Source organism: Sus scrofa, unplaced genomic scaffold, assembly GCF_000003025.6.
Source record: "Sus scrofa isolate TJ Tabasco breed Duroc unplaced genomic scaffold, Sscrofa11.1 Contig1914, whole genome shotgun sequence".
Classification (NCBI taxonomy): domain Eukaryota; kingdom Metazoa; phylum Chordata; class Mammalia; order Artiodactyla; family Suidae; genus Sus; species Sus scrofa.
This window is the reverse complement of record NW_018084979.1, coordinates 1893428-1913342: the sequence shown is the minus strand read 5'-3', so window position 1 is coordinate 1913342 and position 19915 is coordinate 1893428. Positions and strand designations below refer to the sequence as shown.

Sequence of the window (19915 nt, the reverse complement as noted above, 5' to 3'; positions counted from 1 at the left end):
TTTGCCTAATCTTTTTGACACCCCTTACCAAGTACTCTGGAAGGATTCCTCCCCCAGGTGTTTAAGGACCCCTGGACTAAACCCAGCCTCATTCACTGGCCCTCAATCCTCACCTCAGGCCAACAGCTGGTTCAAGGTGTTTGCAGCTGTTAGGTGAGCCTAAGTGGGGCGATGGCCTGTCCTCAGACGCTGAGCTGGTCTGAGCACATCAGCAGCTGCTTAAGGCAAAGACTGTAACACCCTTGAACTGCCCCAGCCAAAAGCAGCCCCTTCACCTATTCACTGCTCTCAGTCTGTGACCCCTGTTGCGAACGTCTGGAGGCGCCAGCACAAGCTCTTGCCTTTACTCCTCTTCCTGACAGGGCAACTCTCCCCAGCTGATCCAGCGCAGGAATTCCCTCTACTGACTTCAGTGTTTTAGGTGCTGTACACGAGGGTTGCCCTCCCCACTAGGCAGATTCAGAAAGATGGTCTTCCAGTTCTATAAGAGGGCCTCCAGGACCTGGCTTGATTTGTAAGCCCCAATGAACAATGCACAACCAAGAGCCAGGCTTTGGGAACATACATTTCCTGCTTTGGGTACCTCTCCGTATTATTTCTATATCCTAGCACACATGTACGGTTCCGTTCCCTGACAGTGAAGAACCAGAATTCTCACGACTCATCTCGTTTTAGGCTGTGGTAGGTGGACATAAAGTGTGAGCTCCTAACCTCCAGTGAGCAAAGCCTCAAAGGCACATACTCCGGAGGCTGTGCACAAGCCAGTCACAAGAACTCCAGCAAGTGTCATGCAGCGTCTTTCCTAAGGGTTAACTGAATACTGAAGACAGAAGAGTCTAAGCATGACTCTACCCATTCAGAAAAGACAGAACATAAACCACAGGGCAGCTGCAAAGGGCAGAGCTTCAAGAGCAATACTGTTCTGAGTGCTAAGAGTACTATGAAAACTCTACCATAAAGATTGGGCTAACAGACATGAAATGCAGAAGACTCATTTATACCAGTACATTTCTGTGGTCTCCACTCTCTTGGCCAGCTTTCAGGTCAAAGGTTTTATTTAGGTCAGGGCTTGGTGCAGCAGTGTAAACAATGGAAAGCAACCCTAACTCCCAAGTGGGAAACACTCAAACCTTTAGAACCCCAAATAGTATGCTTTAAATTCATTAACTTCAAAGGGAACTTGGTTAGAAACATTCCTTATAAAGAGAAATAGTTATTCGAAAGTCTACGTGACACCTTGTAAGCACCCTCTTAAGCACACCCAGCAGTATCTTTGAAGCTATCGGATGAAGGCAGACCTCTTCAGCTTGTTATCAACTTGAGTTACAGAACAGGAACACGAGATCTAAAGCCACTATAATGAGCAACATCAGTTTTGTGGGTAGGAGGGCAATTGCACAAGGAAGTACCAAACACAAATTTGAAACAGTAGCTACAAAATAGGGCAGGTTTCAATGCTCCAAAAATTTAGGTTAATTTTAATATTAAAGCAGAGACAAAAAATAATTTTAACATTGTTTTAATCAAGTAACATAGCTGTTTGAAACAGGAAATTTTAAGACAGTTGAATAGAGCAAAGTGAAGGATTACTCTATTAGGATAGCCACTATGAATCGATTTCTCACTATGTGGATTTGAATTCCATTTTTGGCACTAGACAAAACACTGGTCTAAGCCAAAGTTTTCTCTTTAGTGTTTAGAAGCCCTGAACATGTTTTCCTTCAAATAAAAGAAAAAAAAGGGGGGGGGAACCCCTCCATAACAGGACCTCATCAGCTTGACATGGGTATGCTGAATATAACAGGCTTAGATCAACCGGTGTCCCCTACAGAATTTCAGACAATGGCAAAAAAAACTTAACCTAGGTGAGATGTGGATTTGTAAAAACCTCTTTGGTGTGACAAAGCACATTCCCTCTAAGTATATGGCTCTCCTGCAATCTCATCCAAATTTATGGGGATGGGGGGACAGCCGGAGACGAGTTTGTTCCTTTCCATTAAGATTGCGAGGGTTTGCTTAAAATACCAAGCTAATAAAGTTTTATCATACCAGTTGTTTGTAAATTTCAATGTGAAAAAAACTTACATTGTTAAGAGTTTCACTGTAGTCTGTGAGATGAATCACAAAGAGGTGAAAGACATAAGCCAGTGCTCCAAACAAAATTCTTCACTCCATGTATTTTTGATTTTCAGCATACCTTTTATATTTTTACCTTGAAGATGATTTCTCAGATGTAGTCAGAAACCTCGATACCAACTGAGTTTAGATCAGCAAACTGGACAAGGAACACACAAGAATTATGCCCAAATAGAAAGCCAGCCCAGGACTGGCTGAATCAGGCCCGTCAGCTGCTTTTACTTTCACTTGCCATCATCACAGACTTCTTGGGTAACACTATGTTCAATGTGAAATAAACAAAACCCAAGTCTTATACCAAAATAAGGGCTCTGACTTTGAAGTATGCTTTTAGTTTTTTTTTTAAAAATAAGACATTTGAGGGAGAGGGGGCAGAAATCAAGACATAACTGACACTTATTTTGGCAAGATAGCAACAAAAACCTAAAACGCATAAGCTATATGTCCAATATGTAAAAGGCATCAAAGAACCATATTATCTGGGGAAAAATCTGCACTGAACAAAAGATACAGTATGTCTAAATATTCTGAAATGGGAAGTTGTATCACAAGAGTAAATGACGAAAAATTATGCTCAGTTTTTGCTAGAGATCAAGTGCACCTTTCCCTGCTTCCCCCAAATAAAATCATAGAGCTAATCACTCCCCAAAGTCTCCATTTTCTCAGTATAAAGCAACAGCTACATACACATAAAATGCTTAAATGTTACTGTAATAATTCCCCTGGCTCATCCAACGTGCAATGCACATGACCTCAAAGACTACAATTTGGGGCAAGTATAGAAGAACTAAAAAAAAAAAACAACAACAACAAAAAAACCCAAAAAATAATTCAAGTTTCAAAACCTGCTCTTAAAATTATTTATAGGACACTCAGGTCATTTCGACTTCTTCGTAAAGTGTTTCATTGTCATCTGGTAACCAGTCCAGCTTGGCACGGGAGGAATGGACATTACCACACGCCAACATGAAGGACTAAAGATAAGACTTCAAAGTACTATTTCTTAATGGCTGAGTAAGATAATTATAAGTTTACGTTCACATTCTGCTGAAGATCTCTCTATAGTCTCAGCACCCAACAATACTAACAGGCTCCAATAATCTTACCAAGTTAAATGATGGTGCAACATTTTTAAGAGGAGCCATTTCAACTTAAGTCATTCGAGCCCCAAATCTGAAGAATGACCAAAATCAAATCTTTATTTTTATAACTGTATAAATGTGATCCAAATGTGTCCACCACTAATTTTTCAAAAAGAAACATGCTATAAATAAGCAAACTACACCTGCTCACTGATGTGTATGGACTCCCTAGATGTCTTGTTGGGTTTAATTACAGACCACTCACAGCAATACATTTTTAGTAGAAAGTGTAGCATGATGTTAAGCCATTTTAGCTTTTGCACATACATGTTGCACTTCTGCCTGATGATGCAAAAAGATTCTCAGCATTACACAGTTAAGCTGGGCTACACCCACCCCTTTAAATGGCATCAATATCAATGTCATCATCCTTGTTGTCAGACTTCACAGCTTCAACTTTCGGTACGCTGGCAGTCTTCGAATACACCACCTGATAAAACAAAAATTTTTTTTTACTTATAAACTATCCCAATAAATCTACCTACAAAAATAGATCAATGGTCAACAAAGGAAAACTACCTAGAGACATTATTCTGCAACAAATTTTTTTTTCCTTTTGTCTCTTTTAAGGCCGCATGTGTGGCATATGGAAGTTCCCAGGCTAGGGGTTGATTCAGTTATAGCTGCTGGCCTACAGCAGTCACCAGCACTGCAGGATCCCAGCCACACCTATGACCTACACCACAGCTCACAGCAACGCCAGCCAAATGCTTAAAGTGAGGCCAGGGATCGAACCCATGTCCTCCGGGATTCAATCAAGTTTGCTACTGCTGAACCACAACGGGAATGCCCAAGAAAATTTTTGTTATTCCAAACTAAGTTAACCTCTCGGCAGCCTAAGAGTTATCTTCGTTTTTGTAGACATTACCACTACACTCAACTTACACCGAAAGAAAACAACCTCCCTTTAGGGAACTCAGACAATATTTTATTTAATTGGAATCATATACAGTATCTGGGAGATTGTATATAGAATTGCCATATAAATTGTCTTTTTATGGCCACACCCCCTAGTTTGGGAACATAGGATGTCTCCAAACTAGGGGGTTAATCAGTTACAGCTGCTGGCCTACACCACAGCTCACAGCAATGACAATTCCTTAACCCACTGAGCAAGGCTAGGTATCAAACCCCCGTCCTCATGGATACCAGTTGGATTCGTTAACCACTTAGCCACGATGGGAACTCCCACTTTTTCTAATAACGTAATTCCTCTATAAACTAATTATTGCATTTAAAAGTTTTAATTTGGAATTGCCAAATATTGGCATTTTATAATTCCCAAACACCCATCACCAGCACCGTATTTAATAATTTCTTTGGTGTTCACCTCGATATTCTCATCTTCATCATCATCTTCACCACCAGAAGATTCTTCCTCTGCTTCCTTCAACCATTTTATAAATGGTTCCGCTTTGACACGAATCTCTTTGGCAAGTTCTTTTGAGACATATTTCTTAGAAGCCTAGAATAAGTTCAATTAAATTTGCAGCTTGAGAAATTTACAAATAACTTGAGTAATTCATGTAATTGCCCATACTCATCTCTCTCTGAGGACTGAGCCAAACCCTAACCTTTAACTCTCAACAGAATAAACACATTCAGCAAGTTAAGTATTAAAAGGCATGAAGTTTTCTTTGGTTACTACTAGAAAGCGGCCATGGTGACGGTGGGAACACTTCAGAGTACGCCAGTCAAGCAAAGAGACTGCATTTCAATAGAGACACTAAATATTACTACTTCAAAAAACATAAAGCCCCCCCAAGCCCCCAGTATTTCTCATCTTGAAGAGCTTGTTTATATATTCCCCACCTTTTCCGACCAGCTAATGATGACTTCTTCCTCCAAAAGGTCTGCGTCATACATCTCCTTCAAGATATGCGGAATTTTGGAGATGAGCTGAGCTTGATGCATTGCTACCACACACTCCAAACCATGAAGAAGGTACCGTTGAGCTTTTTTGTTGTTGTGGCAAAACTGCAAATAGATATCCTGGCATTAACAAGCTTTCTTAACAATTCCAATATCCAAGTGTATTAAATTGCCTTAGGAGAATTCCTTTTATAAAATTTTTATTAAATTAAAAATTTCAAAAAAATTTTTAGGACTGGAGTTCCCATCATGGCGCAGTGGCTGACGAATCCGACTAGGAACCATGAGGTTGCGGGTTGGATCCCTGGCCTCACTCAATGGGTTAAGCATCTGGCATTGCTATGAGCTGTGGTGTGGGCTGCAGACACAGCTAGGATCTGGTGTTGCTGTACCTCTGGCATAGTCTACAGCTCCGATTGGACCCCTGGCCTGGGAACCTCCGTATGCCGCAGGAATGGCCCTAGAAAAGGCAAAAAGACAAAAATAAAATTTTTAGGGCTGCACTTTTGGCTTACAAGTGCAGGGTCGAATCGGAGATGCAGCTGCCGGCCCACACCACAGCTTGTAGGCAATGCTAGATCTTTAATCCATTGGGCCACCAACCAGAACTCGGCCTTATGATTCTCAGATCTCTAATTTACAAATAGTTTTCCAGATACTCTGCTACAGCAGGTCAATTATTTCCATTTTCAGGATGACAGATGGAATAAAAAGATGAAAACAAGGTATCCAAGATCATAGCTGTAAATCTCACTTACGAATGTATAGTAAGTTGCTTACTCGTAAGAAATGGCGCCTGTATTTCTTAATTTGTTCTCTAATCTTCTCATTAAAAAGAACTTCAGTCAAAACAAGAGGGCCCATGGCCTTTACATCCAATCTTTCTGCTTCAGCTACAATTTCTTTGTCAGAAGAGTCAATAATACCCTCTTCTTTCTTTTTCTGTAAATAAAAGGAAGATTCAGTAGGTGGAGGCACATTTTACTCTAGAGATAGATAGTCCTTGCTCCAACTCTCCCCTAATTCAAGACAGTTCTAAGATGGGTAAATGATACACAGTTGCTAAGGACAGTGCCTGAAACTACCCTCAAAAATATTTAAATAAACAGAAAAAAATAGACTTGCGTTTGAGCATTTCAGAAAACAGTATTAAAAAAATTATTTGCCAAGTACACAGCTTTAAGCAAAATCTAACAAAAGTTTAAGACTGGGTAGAAACAGATATGCTGATCAACAGAATATTTAAAGCAAGTATTTTACCTTAACAAAATCAAACAAGATATTGACACGCTCTTCAACAGTTCTTTCCAAATCATCACTGAGGGTTAAAACTTTTGCATGGTCACTGATTTCATCCATTCTGCGCCTTTGAGCTTCCTCTGTTGTATCCTCCCCCCAGTCATCGTCCTCCTCTTCTTCCTGTTTATACGACGGACAAAAATGCTTGGCCAGAGTTCCCACGGTGGCTCAGGGGAAATGAACCTTACTAGCATCCATGAGGACACAGGTTAGATCCCTGGCCTCGCTCAGTGGGTTAAAGATCTGGCGTTGCCAGGAACTGTGGTGTAGGTCGAAGACATGGCTTGGATCTGGTATTGGTGTCTGTGGTATAGGCCAGCAGCTACAGCTCTGATTTGACCCCTAGCCTGGGAACCTCCATGTGACATGGTGCAGCCCTAAAAAGACCAAAAAGAAAAAAAGTTGGCCAAAGAAACCTTAAAAATATTTCAGACTTCTGGTTCTAAAATGGCATTCACCTCAATCAATGGCACCTAGAACCCAATATAGTGTGGTGCTCAATGAAGGCTGGCTTTATTAGTTGTCAACCAAAGGTCACATTTCACACAATTTTAGGGCCCACCACACCCACCAACCTTACACTTACCACAGCATGTGGAGGGGGATTGATTTCATTTGGTGGTGGTGGTGGTGGTGTCTCACTGCTGGACACGGTGCCATTTTCCTTGTCCTTGCCCTTTCTGTTTTTCTTTTCCTTTTCTTTCTTTCCTGTACCACTGTCACTATTCTCTACAGGAACAAGAGGGAAGTACAAGCTTAGAACCACGGCTTATGTTACACCTTTTTGACCATGACGAACATTTACAACTTTGCCCATCCTTTTCCTTTGAAACCCTCTCAGAAAATCACACTCACAATGCTACCTCTAATTCTAAAAGGATTCACAAACCACATTTATCCGCTGTATCTCACAGGCAAGTGACTCAAGTTAAGAATGGAATGTCCCAAATATCAGTGGTATTAATTACTGGGTAAAGGTGACACGAAGTGATGATACCTCAGACGACCAAGTGAATTAGGCACTCAACCCTCTCCCCTTCCACCCCTGGTGAACTCAAACAAGGGCATTACCTACTGCAATTTAGCCAACAGCTGAACTGGAACACTGTTTAAGTCTATATAACGGCTTGTCTCACAGAGAGGAGAACACCGGAATAGGTTAGACTTTCTTGCTATAGCAAGCTCAAATTGTGTCAGACAGTTTTGATCATCTGCCACAGAGTGTTGCTTGCAATGCTTTAAAGCCTCTTGGGCTTAATGACTGAAGACCTGCATCTATACAGAGGTATTCCAGAAGCAGATCCATCACAATTTGTTCCACCAAAAACTATCTCATACATGTGTCTTGAAGTTTAAGGATATGGTTTAGTTCACCTAACAGTATGTAAGACAACAGTACTTGTATCAGAAAAGTCTTAGCAAAATCCATCATGGCTCAGCAGTTAACAAGTCTGACTAGCACCCTTGAGGACAGATTTGATCCCTGGTCCTTGCTTGGTGGGTTAAGGGTCTGGTGTTGCTGTGGCTGTGGTGTAGGCCAGCATCTGTAGCTCTGATTCCACCCCTAGCCTGGGAATCTCCATATGCCTTGGGTTTGGCTCTAAAAATAAAGTTCTAAATTCAACAACATATGACAAAAAGGTTAGAATTTCTTTTAACAACTGATCTTTAAACAACATGGGTTTAACCCTCAAAGGTCCATTTACATGCATATATTTTCAAATAAAAACATACTACAGTATTACACCATCCACAGTTCATTGAATCTTTAGCTGCAGCGAGCTGGCAGTATTGTTACATGCAATTTTTCACTGTACAGATGTTCAAGGGTCAACTTTATCACAGTTTTATTACAGCAGCAAAGAAACATTCTCATTTTGCTCCCAACAATCAGTTGCTTTATATTAACATTTTAGAAGGTTATCATAGAGACTTACCAGGTGGGTTTTTGAGAATGAATGTGCAGAGTTTATGATGTGTGTCAAGCATGCCTCGATAGCCACAGGCTTTACAAGAATTACCTATTGTTTGCTTCTTTGGATTGACATGCTGCCAAAAAAATAAAAATAATTACATCACTCATAACACGATGAAAATCCTGGCAGGAACAAAATGTGAAAATCCCTAGCCATCAAAAGACCCCAGCTTAACAGTCAAAACAAAATTTTTAAATGTTTTTGAATTTGTTATCTAAGGCCGCACCCTCGGCAAATAGAAGTTCCCAGGCTAGGGGTCAAATTAGAGGTGCAGGAGCTAGCCTACACCACAGCCGCACCAAATCAGAGCCGCATCTGTGACCTACACCACAGCTCTCGGCAACGCCACATGCTTAACACACTGATTGAGGTATCCGCATTCTCATGGATCCTAGTTCATGACTACTAAGCCATGACAGGAACTCCTAAATCAAAAAACAATCTTTATAGGCGTTCCTGTCATAGCTCAGTGGTTAACGAACCAGGCTAGTATTCATGAGGATGAGGATTCGATCCCTGGCCCTACTTACTGGGTTAAGGCTCCGCATTGCCTTGAGCTGCGGTATAGGTTGCAGACACAGCGTGGATCCCACATTGCTGTGGTGTAGGCTGGCAGCTGCAGCTCCGATACAACCCCTAGCTTGGGAACCTCCATATGCCATGGGTGTGGCCCTAAAGAGACAAAAGACCAAAAACAAACAAAAAACCTTTATAGCCAAACTTGTTGTGTATGGAAGTTCTGGGGCCAGAGACTGAATACAAGCCACAGCTGTGACCTATGCTGCAGCTGCAGCAACTCTAGATTCTTCAACCTGCTGTGTTGGGCTGGGGATCGAAACACACCTCTGCAGCAGACGTTATTGGAGAAAACATTGGGGAGCCACTGCAGTCAGATTCTTAACCCACTGTGCCATGGCAGGAATGACCAAAAGAATATTTTCCCTTTTCACAGCCACACCTACACCACATGAAGCTCCTGGGCCAGGGCTCGAACCAGAGATTTAGCTAGGTTCTACACAGTAGCTTACAGGCAGGGATTGAACCCTCATCTTTACCAACAACATCAGGCCCTTAACCCACTGAGTAAAAAAAAAATTTTTTTTTTACTAAGTGTCTCACATAAAGCCAGTACGGAAATACCTACAACATTTGAGACTTCATACTTTACTTCTATTTAAGTCTGCTGTCTTCTTGGAACACAACCTAGTGAAATTACACAAGTAGATATGCTGCTTTTTCTTTCGACAAAAACCCCAAAAGGCACTCACCAGATCTGTTTCAGGATTCTCACACTCAGGACAGAGAACAAATTTTTTAATGAATCCATCCAACATGTCTTGCAGCTTATTCGCCTCATGAGATCCGTTGACAATGTAACGGTCATTCTTAACATCAAACTGGGTCTGTGCTCCCAGCTCACAACCAAAATATTTGGTGGGATCTATTGGGAAGGGAGAATAAACCTAATATGTTACATTTAACCAAGTTGATCTTTAGCTACTCATCCTCGTTTATACAACCATGACTGTTTTTAAACTGCTAGATTAAAAAAATCTGTCGCTCAGGTAATTTTGGGTACAAGTAATATACCAATTAGTTTCAAAAGCCCAACTTTCCACTTAATCCAGAAGCTAATGATTAGCATACAATCAACATCTGGAGACCACCAGTTATCACAACCATGTCAGTAAGATGCCTTTTCAGATTTGTGAAGAGGTATCACTTACACGTAGGAGGCCGATTAAGCGCTTTGGCTACGTCAACCATGTTGACTATAACTGTCTTGATTCCATTTCCTTTGCCCTCGACCTACAGGAAGTAAAAATTTTAATTTCGCAGTGTCTACCCCAGAAAAAGCAATCTTTAATAATGAAAGAGAAAAGCTTAAGCCTTACCACTAAAGTGAAGATTAACATTACCTTGGCAATCAGACGGGGCATCTTGTAACGATAGAACTGGTCTGACACGCTGCGGTTGACGTTGACAGACATTTTGGCTTATTAGTGACTTTATCAATAAGATGAAGAGATCTTTGATTGCAACTTTTTGGTATCCTCTGTCTGGAGAAGAAGGGATGACATAAACGACTGCAAGAGTTCTCGGTCTCTGACATGAAAAATTTTTCGCCACTGAGGCTGTAAGCTTCTTGCTTGTATGCTATGTTTCCCCAATACAGGTACCAATGGCTGCGCAACAGCTCTGAAAGAGAGGAGAGAGAACAACCCCCCAACATTTAATGCCGTTTCTGCGTTGAAACACCTGCCTGTCCATTCTGTTTAATTACGCCTAATTCTCCCCTGTTAAAAACATCTCCCTTCACCTGACGGCTAATTCTCATGAAACACCGAACACCTGCAGCAACAGTAAAGGCCTCCATTTTGATGAAGATGTGGCTTCGACGGGGAGTTATCACACAGACGACGCTGCTTCAGCGGCGTTGAGTTTACATCAGACCAAACAGTCTTGCCAATGGTTTGCTTCCGCGGAGTGGCCCCCTCTTAGCAGCTGCTGCCCACCGAACGCAGACTCGTCCTCTCCCCAACCAAGCCTGTGGGGTCGACCACGTTCCCGGATACACTCCGGCCCCGCTGTCACTTCGCCAACGACCGCTTACTCCACAAGAACCCTTCCACTGTCACACCCGGGACACCCGGCCTCGATGCGGGCCCGCGGACGGCCCGGACCCGACCTTGACCTCGTCTCCGCGCCCACAGTTAACCTCCGCTCCCGTCCGCACGCCAGGCGCTCGGCTCCGGGCTGTCAGCAGCGGCACCTGCGAGGGCCCGGGCCCCGCCGCCGTCCCGCCATGTGCGCCGCCGGGGGCCGCGGCGCGGGGGAGTGGGCCCGGCGCGGGCGGTGACTCACAAACGCGGCCGCCCGGCCGGCCTCAGCCCCGGGCGGCGGCGGCGGCGGGGCCGCGCGGCGCGCGCCCGCCGCCGGGCGGGGGGCGGGGAGCGGGGGCGGGGAGCGGGGGCGGGGAGCGGGGCCGGGGCCGCGCCGCCGCCGAACTGCGCCACACCACACGCGCGGGTCACGCGGCGCGCCGCCATCTTGTGCGGCCGCCATCTCCCGCCGGCCCGCGCCCGCCCGCGACTCACCGTTTTCGTCAAATAAAGACATAAACCCAACGCTGCTCGCCCGGGACTGGGATGAAGTGAGGCGCGTGTGAACCCGAGTCCGAGGAGGGGCGGCGGAGGCGGCGGAGGCAGCGCAGCGAGCAGCGGCCGGGCCAGGCGCCGCCGAGCAGCGGGGAGGGGCTGTCCCAGCGACGTCCGGGGTCCACACCCTTCAGCGCCCGGGGCCTGGCGACCTGGCGCGGAGAGACGGCGCCGTGAGCCGCGGGCGTCGGGGCGCCTTCCCCGCCAGCCTGCGGCCCGCGGGGGTCGAGCGGGCGGGGAGGACGGGGGAGGGGGCGCGGGGCTGCCGCCCCTGCACCGGACTCACCTCTGGAATGTTCTCGCTCTGACTGAACAACGCCGCCGCCGCGCTCAAGCTACCCTCGGCCCCAGCGCCCGCCCCCCGCGCCAGGCCGCACAGCCTACTGGCCGGAGGGCCTCCCGAGGTCGCCCGTCATTGGCCCTCCTGCCGCGTCAATCGCGTCTTTCCCCGCCCCTTCTGCTTCCTGGGGCTCCGCTCGCCGCCTCAGCCCGCCCCCAGCACCGAGTCCTGGCTTCCTTCTCTCGCCCTCCCCTCCCCCGCCTCTCCCAGAGGCCCTCGCGGTCTCGCGAGAGTGGGCGGGGCGCGGCGGCGAGGCTCGGCCGCCGGGCTGTGCTTTGTCGGTTTGGGAGCCGGGGAAGATGGCGGTTGGTTCCCCTCCCCCGCGGCCCCGGTCGCGGCCGCGCTGCTCCCGAGGCCGCTTTTCCGCGCGAGTTCTCCCCGCGCCGGGCCCGCACCTCTCGGGGCCTCGTCTGCCTCTTCCGTTTCTTGAGTTCGCCCGTCGTCCAGTCTTGCAAAAGAAGTTGGTTCTCCTCCTCACTCTCTAGGCCTGGGCAGGTGGCGAAGGTTGGAGGGCCTGGGTCTTCCGTCCCGCGCGCAGCCTTGTCTCCTCCGAAGCCCGGGTCTGCGTGGCCGCGGCCGTCGTGACCTGCAGCCCGCCTCGCTCCTCCCCCGGCGCCGGGCCTACAAGCCAAGCCTGGCTGGCTGCTCCCGTCCACCCGTTTTCTAAAAGCGAAAAAACCCCACCTTAGTTCGTAATTATGGGGCCTCCGGAAGGCGGTCTTGGTTCTCGAGCTCTATCACCTCTTTGCTCGGAATAAGCATCACGTGAGGTTACGTCCCGTTCGTAAGTTGTGACTTCCGTGCTGGGCAAAGCACAGCCCAAAGCAGGTGTTCCTCCCGAGGTTCCCACGTAAGCTTGAAAATGACTACAAAGAGCCTGGCATATTTTTAGTTCTGTTGAGGTGATTACAGAAACTCTCCCGATACACTTACATTTTGTGTAAAAGGTTCAGCGCAAGCAAGAACGCAGCCAGAGAACACCCTGAAATTTGAAAACATACTCGGCTAATATAGCAAGAGCCAAAACACCGAGCCTTTGGTTCAAGGGAGCCATTGGAGCAGTGTGGGGGCAGTAGTGTGGTTTCCTGGGTCTGGATGAAGGAGCAGTGTTTTCAAGACAGGGCGGGTGGATAAGGGCCTGACCTTTGCTTTAGGCCCGTGGAACCTGCAAGGTTAGAATTGAAAGATATGTTGATTTTTAAAATCAACGCTTAGGACTACTCTTCCATGGTTTCATAAGCTTTATAAACCATTTAAAAATGAACAGTGTCAGAGGGGAGAATAAATCAAAAAGATGATCCACAAGTGAGGGAAGTGATTTATCCATTGCTGCAGGGGCTTTTGTTATAATCCCACAGTGTATGCAGTGGTGTATAATTGTTGTTTAATGCTTTATTGGTACCAGAGTTCCTGGCAGACAAACTAGAATGATAGATCCCAGACATGCTTCTCTGCTTGACACTGGGGCATGACTTAGCAGTATTGAAACCCTGCGTTTTTGCATGGCTGCACACAAATTACCTTATTTTAGAAACTCTGTTAAAAAAAAAAAACATGAGCATGAAACTAGTTTGAGGTTAGAGATCTGCTTCCTCAGAAAAGTTTTTTAACAGCTAATTACAAAGTGATCACTTTTGGGGGTAATGTTTGGTGGTCCCATATTTAATGTCATTAAGGAAGTTTGTGTTATATTTTACCTTTTTTTTTCTTTTAGTTTTGTTTTCTCTTTAGGGCCGCATGTGTGGCATATGGAAATTCCCAGACTAGGGGGTCAAATCGAAGCTGCAGCTACCAGCCTACACCACAGCCACAGCAGTGCCATATCCCAACTGAATCTGTGACCTATGTGGAAACTTGCAGCAAGGCTGGATCCTTAACCTGCTCAATTCTGGAGACCAAAGACCAAACCTGGATCTTCACGCATCCTAGTTGGATTCTTGACCTGCTGAGCCACAATGGGAACACCCCTAATTTTTTTTTTTTTTTGCTTTTTAGGCCGCACCTGCAGCATCTGAAGGTTCCCAGGCTAGGAGTCGAATCAGAGCTACAGCTGCTGGCCTCCACCACAGCTACAGCAATGCCAGATCCAAGCTGAGTGTTCCACCTACACCACAGGTCACAGCAATGCTGGATCCTTAACCCCCTGAGCAAGGCCAGGGATTGAACCCAAAACCTCGTGGTTGCTAGTTGGATTCGTTTCCACTGAGCCACAATGGGAACTCTGGAACTCCCCTAATTTTAATTTTAATTTTCAGTCTGTGTACCTTTCATTTATGTCTAGTCATGGACAACTTTTAAAAATTACTTTTAACCATACCATTTGTTGAATGTTTCTCAAAACCTAGGATTTGCTAAGTCCTTTGAAGGCATGCTCTTATTTTCTTCTTAGATCCTATGAGGAAGTTTTAATCCCATTTTAAAAATGAACAAACCGAGGGGAGTTCCCACTGTGGCTCAGTGGTAACAAACCCGACTAGTGTCCGTGAGGATACGGGTTCGATCCCTAGCCCCACTCAGAAGGTTAAGGATCTGGCGTTAGTTGCTGTGAGCTGTGGTGTGGGTCGCTGACGCAGCTCAGATCCATTATGGTGAAGGCAGGCAGCTGCAGCTCTGATTTGACTTCTAGCCTGCTGCACCTGTGGCCCTAAGAAACAAAACAAAACAAAAAGAGCAAACTGAGGCTTACTGGAAAAATTAAGCAACTCGTCCAAGATCACATATTAGTCAGTGGTTGTGTTAGAAGTTAAACCCAGATTTGTCTGATCTCAAAGTCCAGCCCTTATCCATTATGTAATACAGCCGCTCCAGCTAAACGTAAACATAAAGTGAGGCAATTTGTAATCTCATTTAATTCTTTATCACGTGAGGGAGTGTTGTTGTGACCATTTTACAGGTGAGGAGACTCAGGAAGTTTAAGTAGTTTTCCCAAAGTCACTGTCTAGTAAATAGTTGACAGCGTTTGAACTCTAGTTCGACGCCAAGCTCACTGCACACTTCCGCCTCCCATTTCTGGGTCTCCGCCTCATTTGGCTGAGTTGTTTTCCCCAATCAGATTCTCACAGTTTGCTTAGTGATGGCTACTTGGTGCTTACGAAATTCTTGTCGAACACGTGCCTGAATTTTGCCTTTCAGGGAATGCCTTGGAATGCAGACATGAACAGCTGCTGAAAAGGTAAATTATTAAATTGGCTTCACAGTTGCTTAGTTATTGGTGTCTGAGTCTGTTTAGCATGAATTAGCCCCCTTAAGCTGGATCAAGTCTGTGTGAACTGAGACCCTTGTGCTTCTGGTCTGTGGGCCACAGAGGGAGCATGGCATTGCCCTCTGTGATGGCCTCTCTCCCTGATATTCCCCTCTCTCCTTTCTCTAACCTCCAGCACACGTTTAGAGCTGCGCACCATCAGCCACTTCAGTGCTTGTCTCCCCAACCTGAGGAGCTGCAGGGGATGTGCATCATTCTTTTTCTAGCATAAGCCTGGAAATGGATGCGGAGGGCAGACGTTCAGAGCTTCTGGAAGGAACTGCAGGTTATCTGGTGCATACAGAGGTAGTGAAGGGTGTTGGCTGTGTTGAAGGCTAATCCCCTAAACCAGGGTAATCTAATGCATCCATACCAGTAAACATTTCTCAGTTGCTAGGCAGCAAGGATACAGGTCCTGCCTACATCTCGGCCCCTGCCCAGGGAACCATGTCAACAAGTCCTGGCTAGTGTCTTCCTGGCGGACGCACAAATGAAGCTTGCCCTGCTCTGTGGAATCCCAGACCATCTGGGCTGGATGTGACTGGCTCCCACCCCAACTCCACACCTCTGGCATCCACAACACTTTACAGTAGTTGCCAGTTTACCTCTCCATCTTCCTCGTGAGTGTAAGCAACTTGCAGACAGGAGACCTATCCTTCTTTTGTGTGTGTCTTTTTGCCATTTCTTGGACCACTCCTGTGGCATATGGAGGGTCCCAGGCTAGGGGTCAAACTGGAGCTGTAGCTGCAGCAACAGCCACAGCACCACCAAATCCAAGAAGAGTCTGCAACCTACACCACAGCTCACAGCAAATCCGGATCCTTAACCTATGGAGCAAGGCTGGGAATCAAACCCGTGACCTCCTGAATACTAGTCAGGTTCGTCAACTGCTGAGCCACGACAGGAACTCCTGTATTTCTTAAAGGACACCTACTCTGCTTCTCTGTACGTGGCCTGGTTTCCCTAAGCCAGTGGTTCTCAAATGGATGAGCCTTAGAATCATCAGAGGGCTTATGAAGATAGAGATGGGGGGGTCCCTCCCCGTATTGGGATTCAGTAGGTCTTTGTGGGGCCCAGAACTTAGCTGCTTCTGGTGCTGCTGGTCCAAGGCAACACTTTGCCTTAAAGCCAAGGGACCGTGCCACTTTGTCCCCTCACTGTAGTCTCAGTAGCTTTCTTTCTCTTTCTTTTCTTTTTTAATGGTTGCACCTGCAGCATATGGAGGTTCCCAGGCTAGAGTTCCAATCAGAGCTGCCGCTACCGCCTACACCACAGCCACAGCCACGCTGGATACGGCCCACGTCTATGATCTACACCTCAGCTTGTGGCAATGCCAGATCCTTAACCCATTGGGTTAGGCCAGGGATCAAACCCACATCCTCATGGATATTAGTCAGGTTCTTAACCCACTGGGCCACAGCTGGAACTCCTCAGTGCTTTCTCTTGAGAAAGAGTATCCATGTGTCCTAATTCAGGCAGTCTGTCTGTGAATCAAGATAAGAAGAGAGCTGATGCCACGAGCCTGCATCACAGCAGTGTCACCAGGCCTGGTGGTGAAGTCACGGGACTGGCTGTCGAGAGGCTTCGTGTTACACTGACCATGCCCAGTAGAATTATGCTTCATGGCCCCAATCCTGTTGCATTGCTGCAGAAGCCCTGTCACCCGGGTTCTCTCATTGGCCTCCTGACACTTCAGAGAGGTGGCAGCTATGCATGTTACCCCCTTCCCGTGGACAGGAGAGCAGGGCTCAGAGAAAGGATTTACCTTAAGGTTAGGGTCAAGTGTCCTTACTTGCAGCTTTAGTGTTTTCGGACTTTGTGGCACTAACTGGCCTGTTTGGCACACCCAGATTCTAACAGTTTGTTTCTTCTCTAGTTGGATTTTGGTGGCTCTACTGCTCTTCTTTAGACACATGTCAGAGTGGAGCAGGACCCAAGGGCTGGGAATACATTTCCCTCAGGCCACTGACTTTTTTGACTATATTAAAATTTTTAATTATGTTTGGCAAAAGTCCATACGCCAAGTGAACAAAGAGAAACAGTAGGCTCTTACACACACACATTAACACACAGGCACACAATCTAAAGACATAGGAAAGGACTAGTGTTCAACACGGGGGCGTTCCCGTCATGGCGCAGTGGAAATGAATTGACTAGGAACCATGAGGTTTTGGGTTTGATCCCTGGCCTCGCTCGGTGGGTTAAGGATCCGGTGTTGCCGTGAGCTGTGGTGTAGGTCGCAGACATGGCTCAGATCCCGCGTTGCTGTGGCTGTGGTGTAGGCTGGCAGCTATAGCTCTGATTGGATCCCTGGCCTGGGAACCTCCATATGCTGCAGGTGCGCCCCTAAAAAGGGGAGCAACGGGATGGCTGCACCTCTGCCGTGCCAGGACGCAGGGTCGATCTCTGGCTCAGCACAGCGGGTTAAAGGATACAGTGTTGTTGCAGCTGTGGCATAGGGGGCAACTGTGACCGGGATCTCGTCCCTGGCCCGGGCATTCCGTATGCTGCACGGCGGCCAAAAATGAAAAATGAATTGGTAAATAAAGGTTAAGTGTGTCCTTTCCTGGGATGCCAACGCTGGGGCTCCTTCACTGATAAGACTTCCTTTCCAGGTACCACACTGACTTGCTGTGAACGTGCTGATTTTTTTTTTTTTTTACCTTGACATTGTGTCTACTGCCTTGCTTGATATTTTTTGTTCTGAAAAGATAGAAAACTATGCTGAAAATCCTTCTTCTCTGGAGCAGTTTCCCAGAGTAATCTGGGAAGCTGGCTTTGGGCTATAGTCCCCAAATAAAATTATGTTCTCTTTCTGTTATAGATTGCTCATTGATTATGTTTGTCGACAGTAAGGAGGGAGAAAGAAGGAAGGAAGAACACAGTTAACTTCAGGTCCCTCATGGAGTTCCCGTGTGGCCCACAACTTTAGGTCCCTCTCTGTTCCCAAAAGTTCTGCAAGGCAATAAATGATGCCTGCCTTTTTTTTTTTTCTTCTTCTTCTTTTAGGGTCACACTCATGGCATATGGAGGTTCCCAGGCTAGGGGTCCAATCAGATCTGTAGCTGCCAGCCTATACCACAGCCACAGCAACGCCAGATCCGAGCTGGATCTGCAGCCTACACCACCGCTCATGGCAATGCTGGATCCTTAACCCACTGAGCGAGGCCAGGGATCAAACCTGCGTCCTCATGGATACTCGTCAGATATGTTTCCACTGAGCCACGATGGGAACTCCAATGATGCCCGTCTTACGTGACTGGGTTTCATCAGTCAGCTCCTCTGCCTCCTGCCCAGGTCTAAGCCAGACATGAGAGAGGCAGGTGAGCCTCTGGAGATGCTGTGTCTGCTCGTACACTTGTTTGGTTTGTGAGCTAACATCTGAGAAATGGGAGGTTTCACCGAAATATCCAGATTTCTGGTTCTTTGGGGAGTTGGAAGCCTTGGCATTTGAGGACATTTTCTCCTGGGGCAGCTCTTCCAAGGGCCAAATCTCTGTCACTGAGAACCTGCGAGGGGACGTGAGGGCTCGTGGATGTGGGCCGCCGTCTCCTCCCTCACCCAGGTGGGCATGTGCCCGCACTCCTGTCCTGTTACCCCCATCGCCTGCCTCCCTCGGCTGGTCTTCACGCATCTCTTCAGTTGTTCCTTCATTCAACCAATAAATAAATAAGGAGTGCCCTCTGTGCACCAGCTCCAGGGCATTCAAGTGTTTCAGACATTTTTTTAGTTTCCTAGGGCTGCTTGTTAACAAAGGATCACGTACTGCCTGGCTTAAACAACAGAGGTTGATTCTCTCCCAGTCCTGGAGGCCAGAAGGTTTCCACAGGGCCGGTCCTCCCTCCTGGCTTCCCGTGGTGGCCGGCAGTCGCTGGCATCCTTGGCCGGCTGCGGCATCACTCCAGTCTCGGCCTCCGTCCCGTGAGCTGCCTCCCTCTGAGGGTCTGTGTCGTCACATATGGTGTTTTCCTCTGTGGGCCTGTCTCTGCGCCTCCTCTCCTGGTAGAGAGGCAGCAGGCACAAAGGATCGAGGGCCCACCGAATCCTCACGTCACCATGGCTCCACTCAATTACATCTGCGAAGACAGCAGCTGCAAACGAGAGCTCCCGCAGGGTTGGGACTTCAACATCTCTGGGGGGCATGCACGTCACCTCACAAGGAACATCCAAAAAACCCTCAAGCCCCAATTTGAAACATGGCCCTTGCTCATCATCCACTCGGGAGACAAGACTCCCCCGTGGAAATTCGATCTTCCTGGAGCGTGAACCCTGAGACCCACGAACACCTCTAAAGCCGGCGGCTCTCCCAGGTAGGTCGTGTTGTTACCCTACTTTGCACAGGAGGGAATTGCACACAGAGAGGTTGCACAAGTGGTCAAGGTCAGGGCGGAGGCGGAGCCCTTGTGTGGAAACACAACAGTGAGTTCCAGTGGGTGGGTGAAGCCTGGCCAGCTGCCTTCCCGTCCCCATCACGATGTCCCCCTGGGGATGTGGACGTCAGGCAGTGCGAAGCCAGCCTCGGTCTCGGCCACCATCGCGAAACCTAGTGTGCACCTCACTGGCGGGCCCCCTGTGAGGCGACCCTGATGCTCTGGGGACTTACTTCCCAGGGTGACGGCAGGGGGTACGAGATATAAAAGGTCTGATTATTCTCTTGACCCAGAGGGTGATGTTTCTACAAGGTTTAGTAAAAGTCTACACAACAAGATTTCATCCGGATTTGGGGTCCCATTTCCTGTGTCTCCACTGCG

At 47.1% G+C, this 19915-nt stretch overlaps 1 protein-coding gene across 5 annotated transcripts; it reads right to left on the bottom strand.

Moving 5' to 3' along the window:
- Nucleotides 1-1462: 1462 nt before the first annotated feature.
- EIF5 (eukaryotic translation initiation factor 5) lies at nt 1463-13010 on the bottom strand. 5 transcript variants are annotated; one of them, XM_021081661.1, is made up of 12 exons: nt 11870-12107; nt 11524-11735; nt 10345-10624; nt 10153-10234; nt 9694-9866; nt 8387-8498; nt 7036-7178; nt 6411-6569; nt 5931-6092; nt 5091-5255; nt 4609-4743; nt 1463-3708 (listed from the first exon to the last, which is right to left on the bottom strand). In XM_021081661.1, exons 3-12 carry the CDS (start codon nt 10414-10416, stop codon nt 3619-3621), a joined length of 1293 nt encoding a protein of 430 aa, XP_020937320.1. In that variant the 5' UTR covers nt 10417-10624; nt 11524-11735; nt 11870-12107; the 3' UTR covers nt 1463-3618. The 5 variants fall into 5 exon arrangements, with proteins under 5 accessions (XP_020937320.1, XP_020937321.1, XP_020937324.1 ...); XM_021081662.1 differs by lacking the exon at nt 11870-12107 and adding an exon at nt 12319-13010 and having other exon boundaries at nt 1504-3708; XM_021081665.1 differs by lacking the exons at nt 11524-11735; nt 11870-12107 and adding an exon at nt 12319-12649 and having other exon boundaries at nt 1504-3708.
- Nucleotides 13011-19915: the final 6905 nt, after the last annotated feature.

What these genes read in the sequence shown, in the direction of transcription:
- EIF5 (XM_021081662.1), bottom strand. Translation starts at nt 10,416, where the DNA reads ATGTCTGTCAACGTCAACCGCAGCGTGTCAGACCAGTTCTATCGTTAC. An exon ending in CATTCTCAAAAACCCACCTG is followed by an intron (nt 7,179 to 8,386) that starts GTAAGTCTCTAT and finishes TTGTTCCTGTAG; the next exon opens with AGAATAGTGACAGTGGTACA. An exon ending in ATCCCCCTCCACATGCTGTG is followed by an intron (nt 6,570 to 7,035) that starts GTAAGTGTAAGG and finishes TCGTATAAACAG; the next exon opens with GAAGAAGAGGAGGACGATGA.